This window comes from Lynx canadensis, chromosome C1, assembly GCF_007474595.2.
Source record: "Lynx canadensis isolate LIC74 chromosome C1, mLynCan4.pri.v2, whole genome shotgun sequence".
NCBI lineage: Eukaryota > Metazoa > Chordata > Mammalia > Carnivora > Felidae > Lynx > Lynx canadensis.
The window spans coordinates 9,525,165-9,541,215 of record NC_044310.1 but is presented as its reverse complement, the minus strand read 5'-3'; the positions used below and the strand labels follow the sequence as shown (position 1 = coordinate 9,541,215).

Sequence of the window (16,051 nt, the reverse complement as noted above, 5' to 3'; positions counted from 1 at the left end):
AGTTAATCCACTTAATTTCCCTATGAACAAGGTTATACATAGCAAACATGAAAGGTACAAAGCTACCGACCAATTTATTACCTAAATTTGGAGCAAATCCGTAGCAACAGAATTAGAAGTTAAAAAAAAAAAAAAAAAAAGTCCTGTCTCCAACTATTGAAAAACTACCAAAACTGTATCAAGCTTTTAAAAAGAGGCCACCGTAGGGGTGCCTGGCTGGGTCACTTGGAACAGCATGCAATTCCTGACCTCGGGGTTGTTCAGTTCAAGTCCCACGTTGGCTGTACAGATTACTTCAAGATTAAAAAAGAAACTTTTTTTTAATTAAAATTAAAAAATAAAGACAGGCCATGGGAACAGCAACATGGACCAACCTGGCACGCAACCATCAGAGATGGGACCCAACGCTCAGCAAAGGCATCACTCAGCCAGAGACAAGTGAGAGCCATCGTGGGAACCAACCAGGACCCTGCTCACTTGGGTTCAACACGGCAGGCTTGCAAGCATTTAATGCTGAGGCCACATTTCCACAGGAAAGTCACCACCTCCAACTGCCCGTGCCCTACAAGCAAACAAGAACTACCAAGGAGTGCCCTTGAAGTAGGCACAGGACCTGCCCACCAGATGCCCACAAGGTTCAGGGCCCATCTGCCATCATCCTCAGGCACCACGGCCAGGCATCCATCATTCAGACAGGCCTCTGCCCTTCAGCTTTGGCCAGAGCCTCAAAAAGAGCCATCTGGGGGTGCCTGGGTGGCTCAGGCGGTTGAGCGTCCGACTTCGTTCAGCTCAGGTCAGGGTCTCGTGGTTCGTGGGTTCAAGACCCACGTCGGGCTCTGTGCCGACACCTCAGCCTGGAGCCTGCTTCCCATTCTGTGTCTCCCTCTCTCTCTCTGCCCCTCTCCCACTCATGCTCTCTCTCTCCGTCAAAAATAAACAGACATTAAAAAGAGCCATCGGCTGCTATAAGACACCAGGGCGGCAAACACCACCGAAGTACCCTTGTCCTCTCAGCTTTTAATACACATATTCCTTAATTTTAACTTTAAACGGAACCAGTGTTGTCACATCTGCTGCTGCTGCTGCCCGCCCCATGGAGACCTGGACGAAAAGCAGCATATCCTGTAGAAGAAAGGGCATGGAAAACCTGGGTTCAAGTTCTGACGCTGATGGCCACCGGCAAGGAGCTTGGACAAGTCACCCAACCTCGCTAAGTGTCGGTCTCCTCCTCCGGAGAAGGTGTGCACACCACAGAAGTAGAGGCTGAGCAGGAATGCCCGAGGGAGAGAGCGCAGCACTACCTGGGGCTCCCGGCTGCAGCCCCATGGGCCAGTGCCCAGGAGGGAGCATGCTCCATGCCTCCGTCAGAGCCTCTCGCCACATCTGTCTTTTACCTGTTGCCCAGCAGCGACCCGTGACCTCCCGTGTCCCCGCGAGTTTTTCCTTCCCCAACTCATGCATTGGTCTTTCCTCCTTCCCTCCTCAATATCCTTCCTAGAAGTCCCCCCCACTGTGCGCTGCTTCGTCACTACACAGCAGCAGCACGTCCTCCCGCCTGCCCCCCTCCCTACCCAGGACCCCCCCCCCAACACATGCAGACTGGAACACCTAGTGAGCCTGACCTGCACTAAGCCACGTTAAGATGGATGAAAAGCTCCTCCCTGAATGTTTTACTCATCTCTCTAATTTTCCGTACCAATCCAGCCACTAAGTGCAGTGAGTGCCTGGCAGAAACAAAGGCCAATACGTCCATTTACAGAGCTGAGTTTCATGACACCACCACACTTGTGCGGGTTTCTAAGTGGCCCCTCCATGCACCCACCACCTCCCCTCTCCCGCCCCGACCCCAGCAAGAAATTTCCCCAACTGCTGACGGAACCTCCAGCTTGGTCCCTCTCCCTGGAGCTGAACTTGCCCGGGCCCACCCCTGTGTCATTCATGCCAAAGCCTCAGGAAGGCCACCTCTGGCTACCCATCTACAGTCACACCGTGTCTCATACACATGAAACGTGACAAAACTCATACTGTTCATCGGTTGACTGGTCATCCCCCTGCTCTTTAGAACATACATTCCATGAGAGCAGAAACCCTGGCCGTTCTCGTTCTCCGCTGTAACTTGGGCACCTAGCAGTGTCGGACACGGCAAATGCCTGTCACATCAGGGAGACCCTCCAGACCTCCGCCACTTCTCCGACCTGCTGACAGTCCCCTAGGGCTCCTGCGCACATCCTCCCCACTCTCGTCCCTCCACCCTTTGGAAAGAGACCACCCGGGGAGCCCAGCCGAGTCCCCTTCTCCTTCCCTGTTGCCCAGACACTTTGTTTCCTTAAATGGCCTCAGACCAAGTCACTTTGCACGTGGCTCTCTTACCTCCCATTCAAGTGTGTATATAGGCTTTGTCACCTTTGGAGAAGAAAGAATTCGAAATATGTGCAACTATAGAAAACTTTAAGTGTTCTTCCCGGTACCACGGTTTTTTACTTGAATGACTCTGATTACAGAGATACGTGAAAGATTTCCTCTTGAAACGGATTATAATCTAACTGTTCTGTGAGTACTACGAGTCACCTAGATAAATACTATAAACTAGTTGGTATTCTCAGGGACTATTTACATTCTTCTAAGCCTCTCGGGTAACCTTAAGGAGCTATATATACTCTTCCAATTCACTGCCGCTTCTGGTATAAACTGCCTCCTTCACTGTCCAGCTATCAGGCATCAAAACTATTTGCTGCTAGAAATACCTCCTCATCGCTTCTCGGCCTTTCGGCTAAGATCAAGTGTAGAAATACCTCCTTCTCTCGAATCTGTTGTGAGCACGAAAAGGGTAGCAGTAGGCCTAAAATAAGGGTGAAGGGCCACAGTTAGGCTCTGCCATGGGAAACAGGAGTGGAGAGGCCCGCTGCTTATTTTGGGCTTACAGAAATCCTCCACAAATACCAGCTGATTAAATGAGTCACAAACTCGGTAGTTCCTCTGCAAGAAACACGAACTGTCAGCCACATTCCATCGGTGGCACTTACTGCTCCAACGGACAGGCGTGCGCCAGGCTGTTCTGTATGATCTCGTTTGTTCTTGACAGCAACCCCACGAGGTTAGGTAGCACAGAGACTACTCCGCGTTAGGACGCCCATTTTTAAAGCTATGGAAACTGGAGCCCCAGAAAGGTGACACGATTTCCCCAGTGATACACCTGGTCAAAAGCCCGGAGCCCCAAGTTCTGCATTCCTTCCACTAAGCCCATCTGTGGGAGCCGCTACTGTTTCCTTAGGGGAAAAGAACTTCAGGTAAGGATCTTCTGCAGCCAAGAGACAGCAGGGCAACACCACATTCGGATCCTGCTCTTACGTTCTGTACTTTAAAAGCACTTTTGCCAACAGTCATTATTTACTGCTAACACGCAAATTCCATCTCTTCTCACAGTAACGGCACAAATCGAGAAGACGGTAAATCCTTGGAAATACGTTCTAGGTTACTTCACAGATTATAATCTTCCTACAGTTCAAGTCGAAATCGCTGAAACATCTGGCACTAAAAGCCCTCCCTTCTTCTCTACCTGGAAAGGCTGATCTGTCCCATCCAAGAAATTCTCATGCTCAATCTCCTAACGGGCTGCTCAGACATGTAAGAAGCGAGGCTGAATAACAAAGCTGAGAATCCAAAATTCTAGTTTGAAATACCCAATGTATGCACATCTTTGGCCCATGGCAAACCTACACGCTCCCTGGTCAGAGACAATATGAACTGTATTCTCACAACACTGTGCTCTCTTCCTTCGCTACAAGTTTGTGTGGGTCTTTGCCAATCAACCAATACTGACTGAGGGCCTGTTCCATGCCAACCATCCAGGCGCTGATCAGCAACTCGCAGATTTAATGTTGGTCTCCCCCAACTAGACTCCAGGCCACTGCTTCTTTTCTGCTCACCAGCGCACACCATACAACCTAGCAGAGCGCCTGGCACACGGCAGGGGCTCAAGAAACATTAGTTGTAGGGCACCTGGGTGGCTCAGCCGGTTAAGCGTCCGACTTCAGCTCAGGTCATGATCTCACGGTTTGTGAGTTCGAGCCCCATACCGGGCTCTGTGCTGACAGCTCGGAGCCTGGAGCCTGCTTCGGATTCTGTGTCCCTCTCCGGACCTGCCCCTCCCCTGCTCATGATCTGTCTGTCTGCCTGTGTGTCTCTCTCTCTCAGAAATAAACATTTTTTTAAATTTTTTTAAAAAAGAAGAGAAACATTAGGTGAATGAAAGAAAGAACAAATGAATGAATGAGTAAGAGAGACAAAAACAGAGAGAAGAGGCCACTCTGTAAAGGAAGCAGGGCTTTTTACTGCCCAGAACACGCCTCATGACCCACTAGCGATGTGATGAATTCTGAAAGGCGCCACATGCATCGCACAGCTGTAGGCACAGCAGCTGTCATGCAAAGGAGCCGAGGCCCAGAACTCTGAAGAATTCAGCCCTTTGTTTCTGTCTGCCGGCCTCACAGCCAAAATGAAGCGAAGGCCACTGTCAGTCTACCTGTCAGCTGCGTGCCTTCAACATCTGGCTTTCAGAATTACTAAATTAACATGCTACTGGATGAAATTTATGTCGATTAACTCTCTGACATCACTGCCTGCAAAACTATTTAAATGTCTGAGGTCACACATAAGACCTAAACAGAACCGAGTTAAAATGAACAGTTCTCCATTTCAGTTCTTTGCAAGCAATAAATTAGCTTTCAGAGTATTTAACTTAAAAGCAAAAAAGCTTTGACTCATTATTTAAACTCTCTTAAACTTCAGGACTCTACCAGTAAGTGGTTCAAAACAGACTGTTAAGTTCCAAGAGTAAGCTTCATGCAAGTATTTTCATTAAAACCTAAGATTCAGTGGATTATAGGCTTCCCAGAGTTAAGTACAAACTACTTCACTCAACAGGAAAACCCAGCAATCTAGGCATGTATAAAAATGAACATGTGTAAATTCATCTATCACTAATAAAACAAAAAGTTTATTTTCAGGTGTTTTTTTTTTTTCCACATCCTTCTAAAAGAAGAGAAAATAAAATTCAGGAATAAATAAAAAAGCAGAAAATGATGAAATGTTCTAAACATGCACACTAAAATACGTTGAACAGAGAAAATCCTGAGAGAAGCTGCGAATAAGCTATGAATATATCTAAATATATGACTAGTTATACTTAGCAGAGTAAAGATCTCCCTTCCCCTCAAACTCTAGTCCCTGCAAATAAATCGCAACTTACCTGGAGAGGCTGGTGGCATCACTTACAAAAAGAACACTAAATAAAGGAACTAAAATATGTAGACAATTATTCACTAAGCCTAAAATCAACAAAAATTGTAAAACTCAGTTACAACAGTAGAAGAAACACTTAGGAATTTTCTAGACCCTGATCATCTGATTCAAGATCAAAGCATTTAATGACCTAAAAGAGTGACAAAAATAACATTCAGTAAATTAAAAACATGTATTGAATAAAAGACCCACCAACTGTCTCCTGGGATGAGTTAGCTGTATTCACATTACACTGAGAAATACAGAGAATATGTAATGGAAAAAATCAGAATGAACTTCTTGCCTATGTTTTCAAATATTATTTTTACATTCCTCCAAAATCAGGTTTATGTTATGATTTTATTTACAATCGGACTTCCACAACTCACTTGGCAATGTTCTGAATAAAGGACGAACTCGAGAGTTCTGATGACTACAAAAATTTACGTAAGACCTAAAGCAGGCCAAAAAAAGGGGGAAAAAAAAAACGAGCAAAAAAGGATTTATATTAGTACGAAACTACCATACCGTGCCTTGGCTTATATTCAAACTGGGCTCTACGAAAGATTCGCGAATTCACATTAAAATTCGTCATTAAAAAAAAAAAAAATCCCAACGTGTCCGAATGCCAGCTGGAAATATGATACATCCAACCAAACTATTTTCCTACCCAGAAATTATCCCCTCCCCCTTATAAGTGTGACTACGCTTTGCCTTTTGTTCGAAAACATCGTAAAACAAACTAAAACTATTAGAGTTGAGTCAAAAGTGACAAAACGGCACAGTCTTCAACTTCCATTTTGTTACTGGCCTAATTTCGAGGTCTGCTGCGCTCAGACCTTCGCCCACCCCAAGTGTTGCAATCGTGCGCAGCGCGGCGCGGCCCGGCCCGGCCCGGCCCGGCGCGGACAGGAGTGTCGGGGCCTGTCCCGGCCCGGCCCGGCCCGGCCCGGCGCGGACAGGAGTGGCGGGGCCTGTCCCGGCCCGGCCCGGCCCGGCCCCGCGCCGAGGGCAGTGAGGAGCGGCGGGCCCGGCGCCGCGCGGCCCCGAGCCGAGGCGCCCAGCTCCGTCCGGGGCCGGGCCGGGCCGGGCCAGGGCGGCGCGGGGGACAGAGCGGCGGGGCACGGCCCGCCCGGCCCGCTCTCTGCCCCCGGAGACGAGCGCACCCGCCGCCGCGCGCCCGGCCCGGCCCTGGCCGCACGAATCTGCAGACCTGGAAATGTCACCCTCGGAACACATTTCGTGACGCGTTCGCTGGCGAACGGCACACACAAAAAAAGCTAAGAATACGCCGGGTGCGCAGGGCTTTGGAAGAGACCGGCCGCCGCTCCCTCCCGCAAGTGCGGCTATTCCGGAGGTTCCGAGCGAAGTGACAAGTAGCCCTCGGCCGACCCTCCCGGCGCTCGGTCCGCTCACTTTTGCGCGCCCGGCTTCTCGGCCCCAAGTTAGCCAAGAGCCCGAGCGCGGCGTCCGGCCGTGATTCAGCAGCGGCCCTGGGGAGGGGAGGAGGGAGGGGGACGACCGGGGGCCGGGATCGCGGGCTGGGGCCGGGCCGGGCCGGGGAAGGTCACGGAGCGCCGCGGGCTTCGGCCGAGCCCGGGCCCGGTCCGGTCCGACGGCGGCGGGGGAGCCGGGGCGGCGCGGGCTCCTACCTTTCCTGCTTTTCGGGGAGCTCCGCTTGCTCCGGGCGCTGGCTCGCTCTTCCTCAATCGCAGCTGCTATCTCGGGGTTGTCTTCCCCATTGTACCAGACCAGGAGCTCCTCGCCCGGCGCGATTGGCTGCGGGGAGAGAAGAGACAGGCGCCGGGCCAATCAGAGCGGCGGTTGTTGGCGGGGCGGGGCGGGGCGGGGGCGGCGCTCCCAGCTGGGGCGGCGAGCCAGGCCAGCCCGGCAGGAAGGGCTCCTTAACCCTTGGCGGCCGCGGGCAGGGCCCCTCTGCTGGAGGGAGGACCTCATTTCCCGGCCCGCCTCCTCTTCCCCCGGGTCCGCGCGGGCGGACCTACGGACCCGGCTGGGCGCGACCGCCGTCCACTCCAAACTGCCCTACACTACCGAAGCAGCTCACCGTTCGCAGCCTCACGACTGCCCACGCAGAAGGAAAAATAAAACACGGAACCATTTTGCCCACGAAATCGGAGCTGATGAGAAATAGAAAGCGTAATTTAACAGAACCAGGTGCTTTGGGAAGAGAAGTGTTGAACGCTAATTAATTACCAGCGTACGTTTCGGATGCCAAGAGCAAGTTCAGCATGTTAAGGAAGAAGTGTATGTCATTGCACGTTTAAAAACGCACAGCTAACGAGATCACGGAAATGCTAAAGTAAGAGGCGGCACGGAAGACGCAGGCGTCCGCGCACTCTACTCTCTAGGATCTGCCACCGACCTGCTCCGGCCCAGGGAGAAGCCACTGCCTCACCCTCTGCACCAGACAACTTTTAAATTCCTAAAAGTACCTCACAGGTACTATGCTCCTAAAACATTAACTCTTAACAGCCATGTGAGTAGCGAGGACATATACCACCACCATGCTGATTACGCCTAGAAGATCCTGAAGAAAAAAAACACACCGAGTGTGGACACATCACATTCCTCAACAGAATTTAAGGAATGGCTTAGTGGTTTCTCATCTATGCACAATGACTCATCTATTCAGAAAGTTCCAAGAGTAACAATACAAGTAAAATTCCAAGTAAAGCCCACTGAATACAGTCAGAATCCATCAGCCCATACTGATACAAATAAATGAATGAAGTCAATAAGAAGGAAAGCTCTTCCTTAAAGTAGATCCCAACTAATCAATGAAAAACAAATAATGGAATTCGAAAATCACCATTTGGCAATCAGTGCAGTAATAATTGACTCATCAATAGATGCTAAAACTAGGAAGTAAATTTTGGGTGTAACTGACTATTAGCATGGTCTCAAAATATCTCCTCACAGAACATTCATTAATTACAAAGGGAAAAACAGTATCCTTATAATTACATAAATCAACATCATGTGCCTCCTGGTATAACGCACAGAAAAGAACATCACTTATGGAGATCTCTGCCTGAAGAGCATAACCATAACTTAATCATGAGACCTAAGAAAAGCCCAAACTGTGCGACATTCTACACAATAACTGACAGTCTCTCAAAACTGAAAGGTTATAAAAGATAAAGACTGAAGTGCTGTCCAAACTAAGGAGACTGACAAGACATTATAACTGAATGCAACTGAGCATTCTTTCCCTGTAAGGACATGAACGGAACAACTAACAGAATGTGAAAAGGTGTATAGATTAGCTAATAAAATATTGTGTCAGTATTAGCCTCCCGATTTTGATCACTGCACTATGATTATGGAAGGCGATGGCCCTGTTCTTAAGTGCAGGTGAATTCCATCGGAGATGCCTGTTGAGAAACAGCATAGCTCCTCATTTGAACATACCTTCCCATCTAGATAAAGCCCTTGAAAGTAGACATTACTTTGTTTCCTTCTCTGCAAAACTCAGTTCATATAGTCCACATTTAAGATATTCTGAATTCTTTAAAAGAATATAATGACTGTTTTCTTTGCTCCCCCAGAGAAGGCTAAAACCTGCCATTTTCTCATCTTTAAACCAATGTACTATTACTTTCCTTCTTGAATCAGCTGCACCTAAACCAAAAAAACTTAATCTAATATATGGGCTTTTAATGAGTTGAAGTAATCATTACAGATGTCTTTTGGCATTCTGATGAGCTAAATCTGTTTCTGCTGAAGGACGGGCTTTTTTATTTAAGTCAGCTATTTCTAGTTCCAAATGTATAGTTTGCTTCTCTACTATTTTGTAAGCCACATATTTATGAAATGGTGGTATCCTGTAATATTTGAAATGATTAGGGTTCATATAAGCAAGTGAGGACTTCAATAAGACCAAAGTAAGAAAAGAAACATGCAAAGGAGGGAGGCAAAGTTATTCCAAATTTATTCCTAACCTAAACAGCATAACAGGAACAACGGCTACAAGACACCCACTGGGCATTTTCAAGACACCTCCCAGACTCTGAGCTTAAGTTTCCTTGCTCATCCACTGCAATCTTCTGCACAGTACTAACTGTACTAGCAACTGTGTGAAGATAAACAACACAAACTCTTCATTTAGGACGGTACGCCTTTGTTGCAAAGCACACAATGTAAAAACACAACAGAATCTGTTCTTAAATCTAATATAACATGTCTAAATAGCTAATGAGCTGGTGAACATCTAGGTTAAGAGCAACCCGATTTGTCAGCTGTTGAACAACTTGCAAAACTGTTAGCAAGTGGGAGATTATTGTATTATGGAGTTACAGCCTTCCCAACTTCGTAGTAAAACAGCTACACAAGAGACCTTTATGAAGAGGAAAACAATCTATTTATTTTATTTATAAGAGCACAGTTAAGATTTTGTAAGTCAAATTTCAGAGAAGAAAAATTATGTCCTAAACACATTAAATACAAACCCACATTTTAAAAAGTAAAGTTGATGGGGTGGCTCTGACTTCGGCTCAGGTCATGATCTCGTGGTTTGTGAGTTCGAGCCCCACATCGGGCTCTGTGCTGGCAGCTCAGAGCCTGGAACCTGCTTGGGATTCTGTGTCTCCCTCTCCCTCTGCCCCTCCCCCACTCGCACTCTGTCTCCCTCTCCTTCAAAAAATAAATTAACATCTAAAAAAATTTTTTTTGATAAATAAACAAATAAATAAAAAGTAAAGTTTAAAGTCCAAAAAACCTCTTTTTTGTGTATTGTATTTTGATGTTCAACAAAACAACAACAAGAAGACTTTAAGATCTGTCAGTGTTTCCTTTGGGTTCTGACAGGCTTACAGAAGAACCAAGCACACTCTCTTATCGAAATATCAGCAAATATAAACCTGAAATCTTACCAGACCAATTAGGAAGAGGCAAGGTTCCAATAAGTATTCCTGACACGAGGTCAAAATAAGAGAAATCCTCCAGAATTACAGGAACACACAAAGCACGTCAACGCTCAGCCACCTACAATCTTTCCCCAACATATGCTCTCTTCAAAGTCACAGATCAGACGCCTCAACTCTCAAATGGATGAACTGAAGACTGAAATTCACCTTTCTCCCTGCAGGCCACTAGGCCGCACCTGATCTGACCCCTGGCCACCTCACTAGCCTCATCTATCATTCCTCTCCTCGCTCTAGCCACACTGGCCTTTGTTCTATTCCTTAAAAAAAAAAGGTCTAGCTTATCCCTATTTCAAGGCCTTTGCTTCTACTGGGGCCCCTCTTCCTAGACTGTTCTTTCTGCAGAGATCTCTGTGTGCCTGGCTCCTTCCTATGGTACGAGGGTGGGGAGAGGGGCTTCACATTTGTCTTGTCTTCCCTGACCCACGAGGAGGGATCGAGATATACATATATATATATATATGTATATATATACATATATATATATATGTATAACTATGTAATTTCACAAAATTATCATTTTACTCATTGTTTATTATCTGCCTCCTCTGCCATAAACTGCAGTCCCAGGAGACCAGAGACTGTCCTGTTCACTATCACAGGAGAACACCTAGTACACAGTAGACTCTCAATAAATGCTTATCAAAGTAATGAAGAGATGAATGAATGGATGAAAGGCTCACAACTAACTTTCAGAAATTTAAAATAGTTTCTCATCATACTACAAACAAAACCAGTCTTGAGATTTCCTAATTATCTGGGTAATAGTTGAGGAGGCTATACATAGCCAAGAAGAACATCACATGTAGTTTCATTTACAAAACCTAACCCACAGAAAGCTTTATCCGGAAGATTGTAGTCAGATAATCACTAGCAAGGAATCTGAAAGGTCTTGCGCATACGTGAGCAAACACCAAAGGTCAGGACCGGGGGAAGTCTGCAAAGACAGAACTATGTCACTTCAGACAGAGACAGGTAAGAATGGTGGTAGTCGTGCGCTTGGGAGCACTTCGGTTAGGCTAGGAACTGCTCACAGAACCTCACCTACAGTGGCTCGTTTAACCTTCACGACACCTAGACGTGTTAACTGTACTATTAACTCCATTTTTACAGAGGAGAAAACGAAAACGGTGTAAGCAACTTCTCATGCTCGCACATCTAGAAGCCCAGATTCACTCACAAGCCAGTCTGCTCCAGGGTCCCCACTCCTAACCACGGCATTATACCACCTCACCAAAAATAACAGCCGGCACTTAGCCCTGAGCAGGCGCTAGAGCTCTACCTCTACTGACCTGTGTAATCATGGTAACACCGTGAGGTCGATACTGTATTTCTCTGTATCTTACAAATGAGGGAACTAAGGCACAGAAAGGTGAGCTGCCTACGGTTGCACAGCTAGGTAAAGTCCCAATGGCTTGCCCTGGGTCACACAGCAAGCCCAGATTTAATGCAGCAGTCGGGCTTCAGAGTTCACTCTCCCAAACACTATTCTCTCTTGCTTCTCGCTGTTTCTCAGATTTGCCACCAGGGAGGTGAACACATTTTAACCGGAAGTCTTGCAAAGGAACCGCAGTGAGGGAACGTCACCCCGGACATGCTCTCCCTTGGAACCTCGCTTCTACTCCCTCGATCCTCTCCTATTCATCCCTTCGCCCGCCCTTCATCTCCACCAGGATCCTACCTCGATTTAACCAGATGTAATGCTCACTTTAAGTAAATTTGAGAGACAACGTGTGAATTCTCCAATCAAATTTTGACTCCAATTTCAAACTGCGGTGTAACAAAACCGTATAGTAGTACCTACTAGGAAATCACGCTATTACCGTCAGCAGAAAGAAAATGAGAACGAAGGTTGTAGACGTTTTAAATGAGAATACACCACAGAAAAATATCTCCTGCAGGGATTAGAATCAAGGACATGGGTGTATCTGAAGTAAAGGGCAGTCCCACTGGCTACAGATGACAGGAAAAATACAGCAGAGGAAAATTAAACAGCTCCGTGCTAACTGAACTTCCAGAAGTCCTAGTGCCCCGGCACAGGCAAATTTCAGCATGTTGCAAAGCTGACCACGGTCTTCAATGCTTGCTCATCGAGAGATTTCAACTCCGTGGAGATAATCTGTTTTCACGGAATGTCCCCCAGCCTATGACATTTTTAAATGGAAGTGAATAAACAGAAATGTGAATTACAGCAATTTTAGTAAACATATGTATTCCAAAAAGCAATCATCATCTATCTTTAGAGCCGTAAGACTCTTTAGAGAACATTTCCGTGCACGATCGATACAGATTCGCCTTCCCAGAGAACCTGAGAGCAGGGACAAAGACCCAGACTCGCCTGTTGCAGAAATACGACGATACTCAGTGCTTCCCAATGTACTCAGTACCCTGAATGCACTCGGTGACCTGTGACCTCACCACAAACTCTAAAAAATGATTTGCCTCTTCTTTTCATCTCAACAATTAACGTCTCTAAATAAAAACTTGGCAGGAAGAAGAAACCCGCTCTGTTTAATTTCCATTCTGAATCACATCTACAGAAGAGAAAAGCTAATAATCCAAGGCTGCCTTATACCGAAGACCAAGTGCATGTTTTTGGTCAGCACAGAACCACCGCAGCTGGCGACAGCTGCTTACAGTCGACACGTCTGCCAGTCAGACCGTTCGTGACGCCTCCGTTTCGTAGGAGGAGGGAAATAGTTGCCACACACCTCACTCATTGGTCTCTGCGAGGGGGCAGGGTGTAATTACTTAACGCGATCTTCGTGCTTTAGCGCACACAAAGCGGTGGCAACTGTAGATTTAAAACAAAGACCTTCCCATGTGTTGATGAACCACTTTCAAATATAATCCTTTCAAGGTCGGCAAAGTCATTCTTGTCAGTCCCAAGTGAGGACAGTTTTTGCAAAACTGCACGCAGAGTGACTAGAGCAGACCAGCTTTAACACTCTTACCTTTAAAGTTTTATAGTAAATGGCCCTGTTGATTTCCAGCGGAAACAAATTCTGCTCTTCTCCTGAGCAAGCCCAATTCACATACCGCAGCCAGTTTCCCTTCTCTGGATCGGTGGCATCAATGCACATCCATCCCAAATTTGGGTAATACACCTGGGGGGGAGGGGGAGGTAAACACCTTTGTTAAAATAGAAATGTCTTTAAAATGTTTCCAGTTTCAACTTTTTTTTTTTTTAATTTTTTTTTTTTTCAACGTTTATTTTTTATTTTTGGGACAGAGAGAGACAGAGCATGAACGGGGGAGGGGCAGAGAGAGAGGGAGACACAGAATCGGAAACAGGCTCCAGGCTCCGAGCCGTCAGCCCAGAGCCCGACGCGGGGCTCGAACTCACGGACCGCGAGATCGTGACCTGGCCGAAGTCGGACGCTTAACCGACTGCGCCACCCAGGCGCCCCTCCAGTTTCAACTTTTAAGACAACTCTTTTTCATCATATCCAAGTACTCTACAAAACGCTTCACAGAAACTAAATTAGCAGCAAAGAAAAAGAAAAGATAAAAACAGAGATCCAAAACTGATAATCCTCATTACTCATTTTTCTATCTGGACTTGAGTCATTTTTCTCTCCTAAACCCAAACAACTGTAGTAATTGTGTTTAATGATCTCTAAATGCTCTGCAAATACTGTATGTACACAAAGACGAGTGACAGTCCTAGTCCCTACATGAACTTGAGAAGAAGAGTGAGCGTCCAGCAATGCCCCACCGCACCCAAATCCTCTGAGTGTTCTGGGTTGTTCTGCAAGTCAAGTGCAGGGGCCTGGTCCTGCCAGACCACACGGTTTGGCGGGTCCCTTTACTGCAAGGCTGAAAAAGAACTTCAGTGAGTGAACGTGCAGTACGAAGGTCCACGTGAGTGACGGCGTACGAAGCCCTGGCAGACCCAGCTGACTCTCCAAACCTTATCTAAGCATCTGTCAGGACTAAGGTATCATGGAACATACTTCGGGAAATATCAGTGTCCTTCCAAGACTGGAAACCCAAGCCTCTTTTCAGGACTCAGATCAAACTTACTCCTGCAAGAAACTTTCCCTGATCATCCACTCTTGGTCAATGTCCCCGCCCCACTGGCCTCTACCACGCGTCCAGCACTTCTCATTCCGTCATTTTAAAGAAAATCTATTTAGCAACTATTTTTAACTTTTATCTTTGTACACACACACACACACACACACACACACACACACACACACACATGGATTTTTTTTTTTTTTTACTTCCCCCAAACTAGACCGTAAAAACACTTGATTAGGCACTGAACTAGAGCTGCAGGACCAACTGGTGATAGACCTGTCAAAAATAAAGCAAAAGAAATGAGTCTTTTACTTCTCTTTAGGAAAGAAAGGAAAGACTCTCGATGCTTCCACTCCTTCCCTACATATATGAAGCGAAGACTCCCGCCACTCATTTCTTCTCTCCTCTCCCACCCACATTGCATACTCTTCTTTACTGCAACTTTCCTTCTGGAACAAAACTCCCACTCTCCACTCTCAGCTCTTCTGACCATACCTGCATCTCCAAGCCTGTGTCTGGCAGGGGGCAGCGCCCAACCTTACTGGGTACTAACCATATTTCCTTCCTATTGGGAACTGGATGTCAGGCACAGTGCTATATGCTTTGCATCTTATCTCATTGAACAGGGTAGGTTCGTTATCATCTCCTTTTTTAACATGTGGAAGGTGAGGATCAAAATTCAATTGAACTTTCCCAAAGTCACCCAATTAAAAAAAAGAAAAGAAAATCTGCCTGACCTCTACCATACTTATCAGCACCTTCCTTGACCATCCTGGTTAAAAACTACGAATCCCTCTCTTCCCATCAGCCCCCAGTCACCCCCCCAATTTGGTTTTCTCCATAGCACTTATGCTCTTGTAAAGTATGAGATCTACTCAGGGACTTACTTTTTTTATCTGGTGACTGCATCGTCACACCAGAGTATGGGCTCCATGAAGAGAAGACATGTTAGCCTTTTTTCACTCACTGCAGTGCTTCCAGTATCTTGACTGGTACCTGGCACCGAGCAGGCCCTCAATAAATAACTATGGAACGGATGTAAGGATGCTGTTACACATAAGGTATTCAGGGCCATCCCCTGTGAGTTTCTTCAAAAACTGTCTGTTTACTGAAACCCCTCTCTGCACCACTCCAAAGAAAAGCTCTCCCTGTTGCTGCAGACCCCTCTTCAAACTCACTCTCATTCACCCTCAGCGCATACAAGTATGCGTGTACACACACTCCCCCCCCCCTTTTTTTTAATACTTATTTCTTTTTGAGAGTTGGGGGGGAAGACAGAGATTCCCAAGCAGCCTCTACACTGTCAGTACGGAGCCCGACGTGGGACCCGAACTCACGAGCCATGAGATCGTGACCTGAGCCGAAATCAAGTCAGACGCTTAACCGACTGGGCCATCTGCGCGGGCCATCCGCTCCTCTCCCTCTAAACAAAGAGAAAGGGAAGCCCCAAACGGTGTGTTACCAAGAGCCTCACAATGCAAATTTTAAAGTTAAATTTTAAATGCCAAAATAACAGAAGTGGCTTTACTTTAAAATGTTTAAGAGACGTCTGTCACATTTGTCAGCATGGTGAATTAAGGAAAATGGGAGCCGTCGCTACTTTAACAGTCAGTCCACAGTAGGTAGTGACTTTGGACTCATTTAGGGATCAAAAGCGTTGCTTCGGTTTATCACAGAGGATGGCATGGTCCTACTCACACCCCATCCGACGTCCTGACACCGCTCCAGGAAACCAACGGGAGACAGATGGTGCTGGAAAACCCCACACAGTCAAAGAGGGCAGCTGGGGAGAGACACGAAGC

The 16,051-nt window shown here is 46.7% G+C and overlaps 1 protein-coding gene across 9 annotated transcripts in view; it reads right to left on the bottom strand.

Annotated features, from left to right (window-relative positions):
- PRDM2 (PR/SET domain 2) overlaps positions 1 to 16,051 on the bottom strand; it is a 109,752-nt gene that overhangs the window by 64,707 nt on the left and 28,994 nt on the right. For 7 of the 9 annotated variants that reach the window (XM_030325512.1, XM_030325517.1, XM_030325513.1 and 4 more), the window contains 2 exons: positions 13,178 to 13,330; positions 6,933 to 7,059 (listed from right to left, as the gene is read on the bottom strand). In XM_030325512.1, the coding sequence (XP_030181372.1) occupies positions 6,933 to 7,059; positions 13,178 to 13,330 (280 nt within the window). Of the gene's footprint in view, positions 1 to 6,932; positions 7,060 to 13,177; positions 13,331 to 15,136; positions 15,534 to 16,051 lie in introns of those variants that run through there. The other 2 variants (XM_030325515.1, XM_030325516.1) reach the window with 2 other exon arrangements.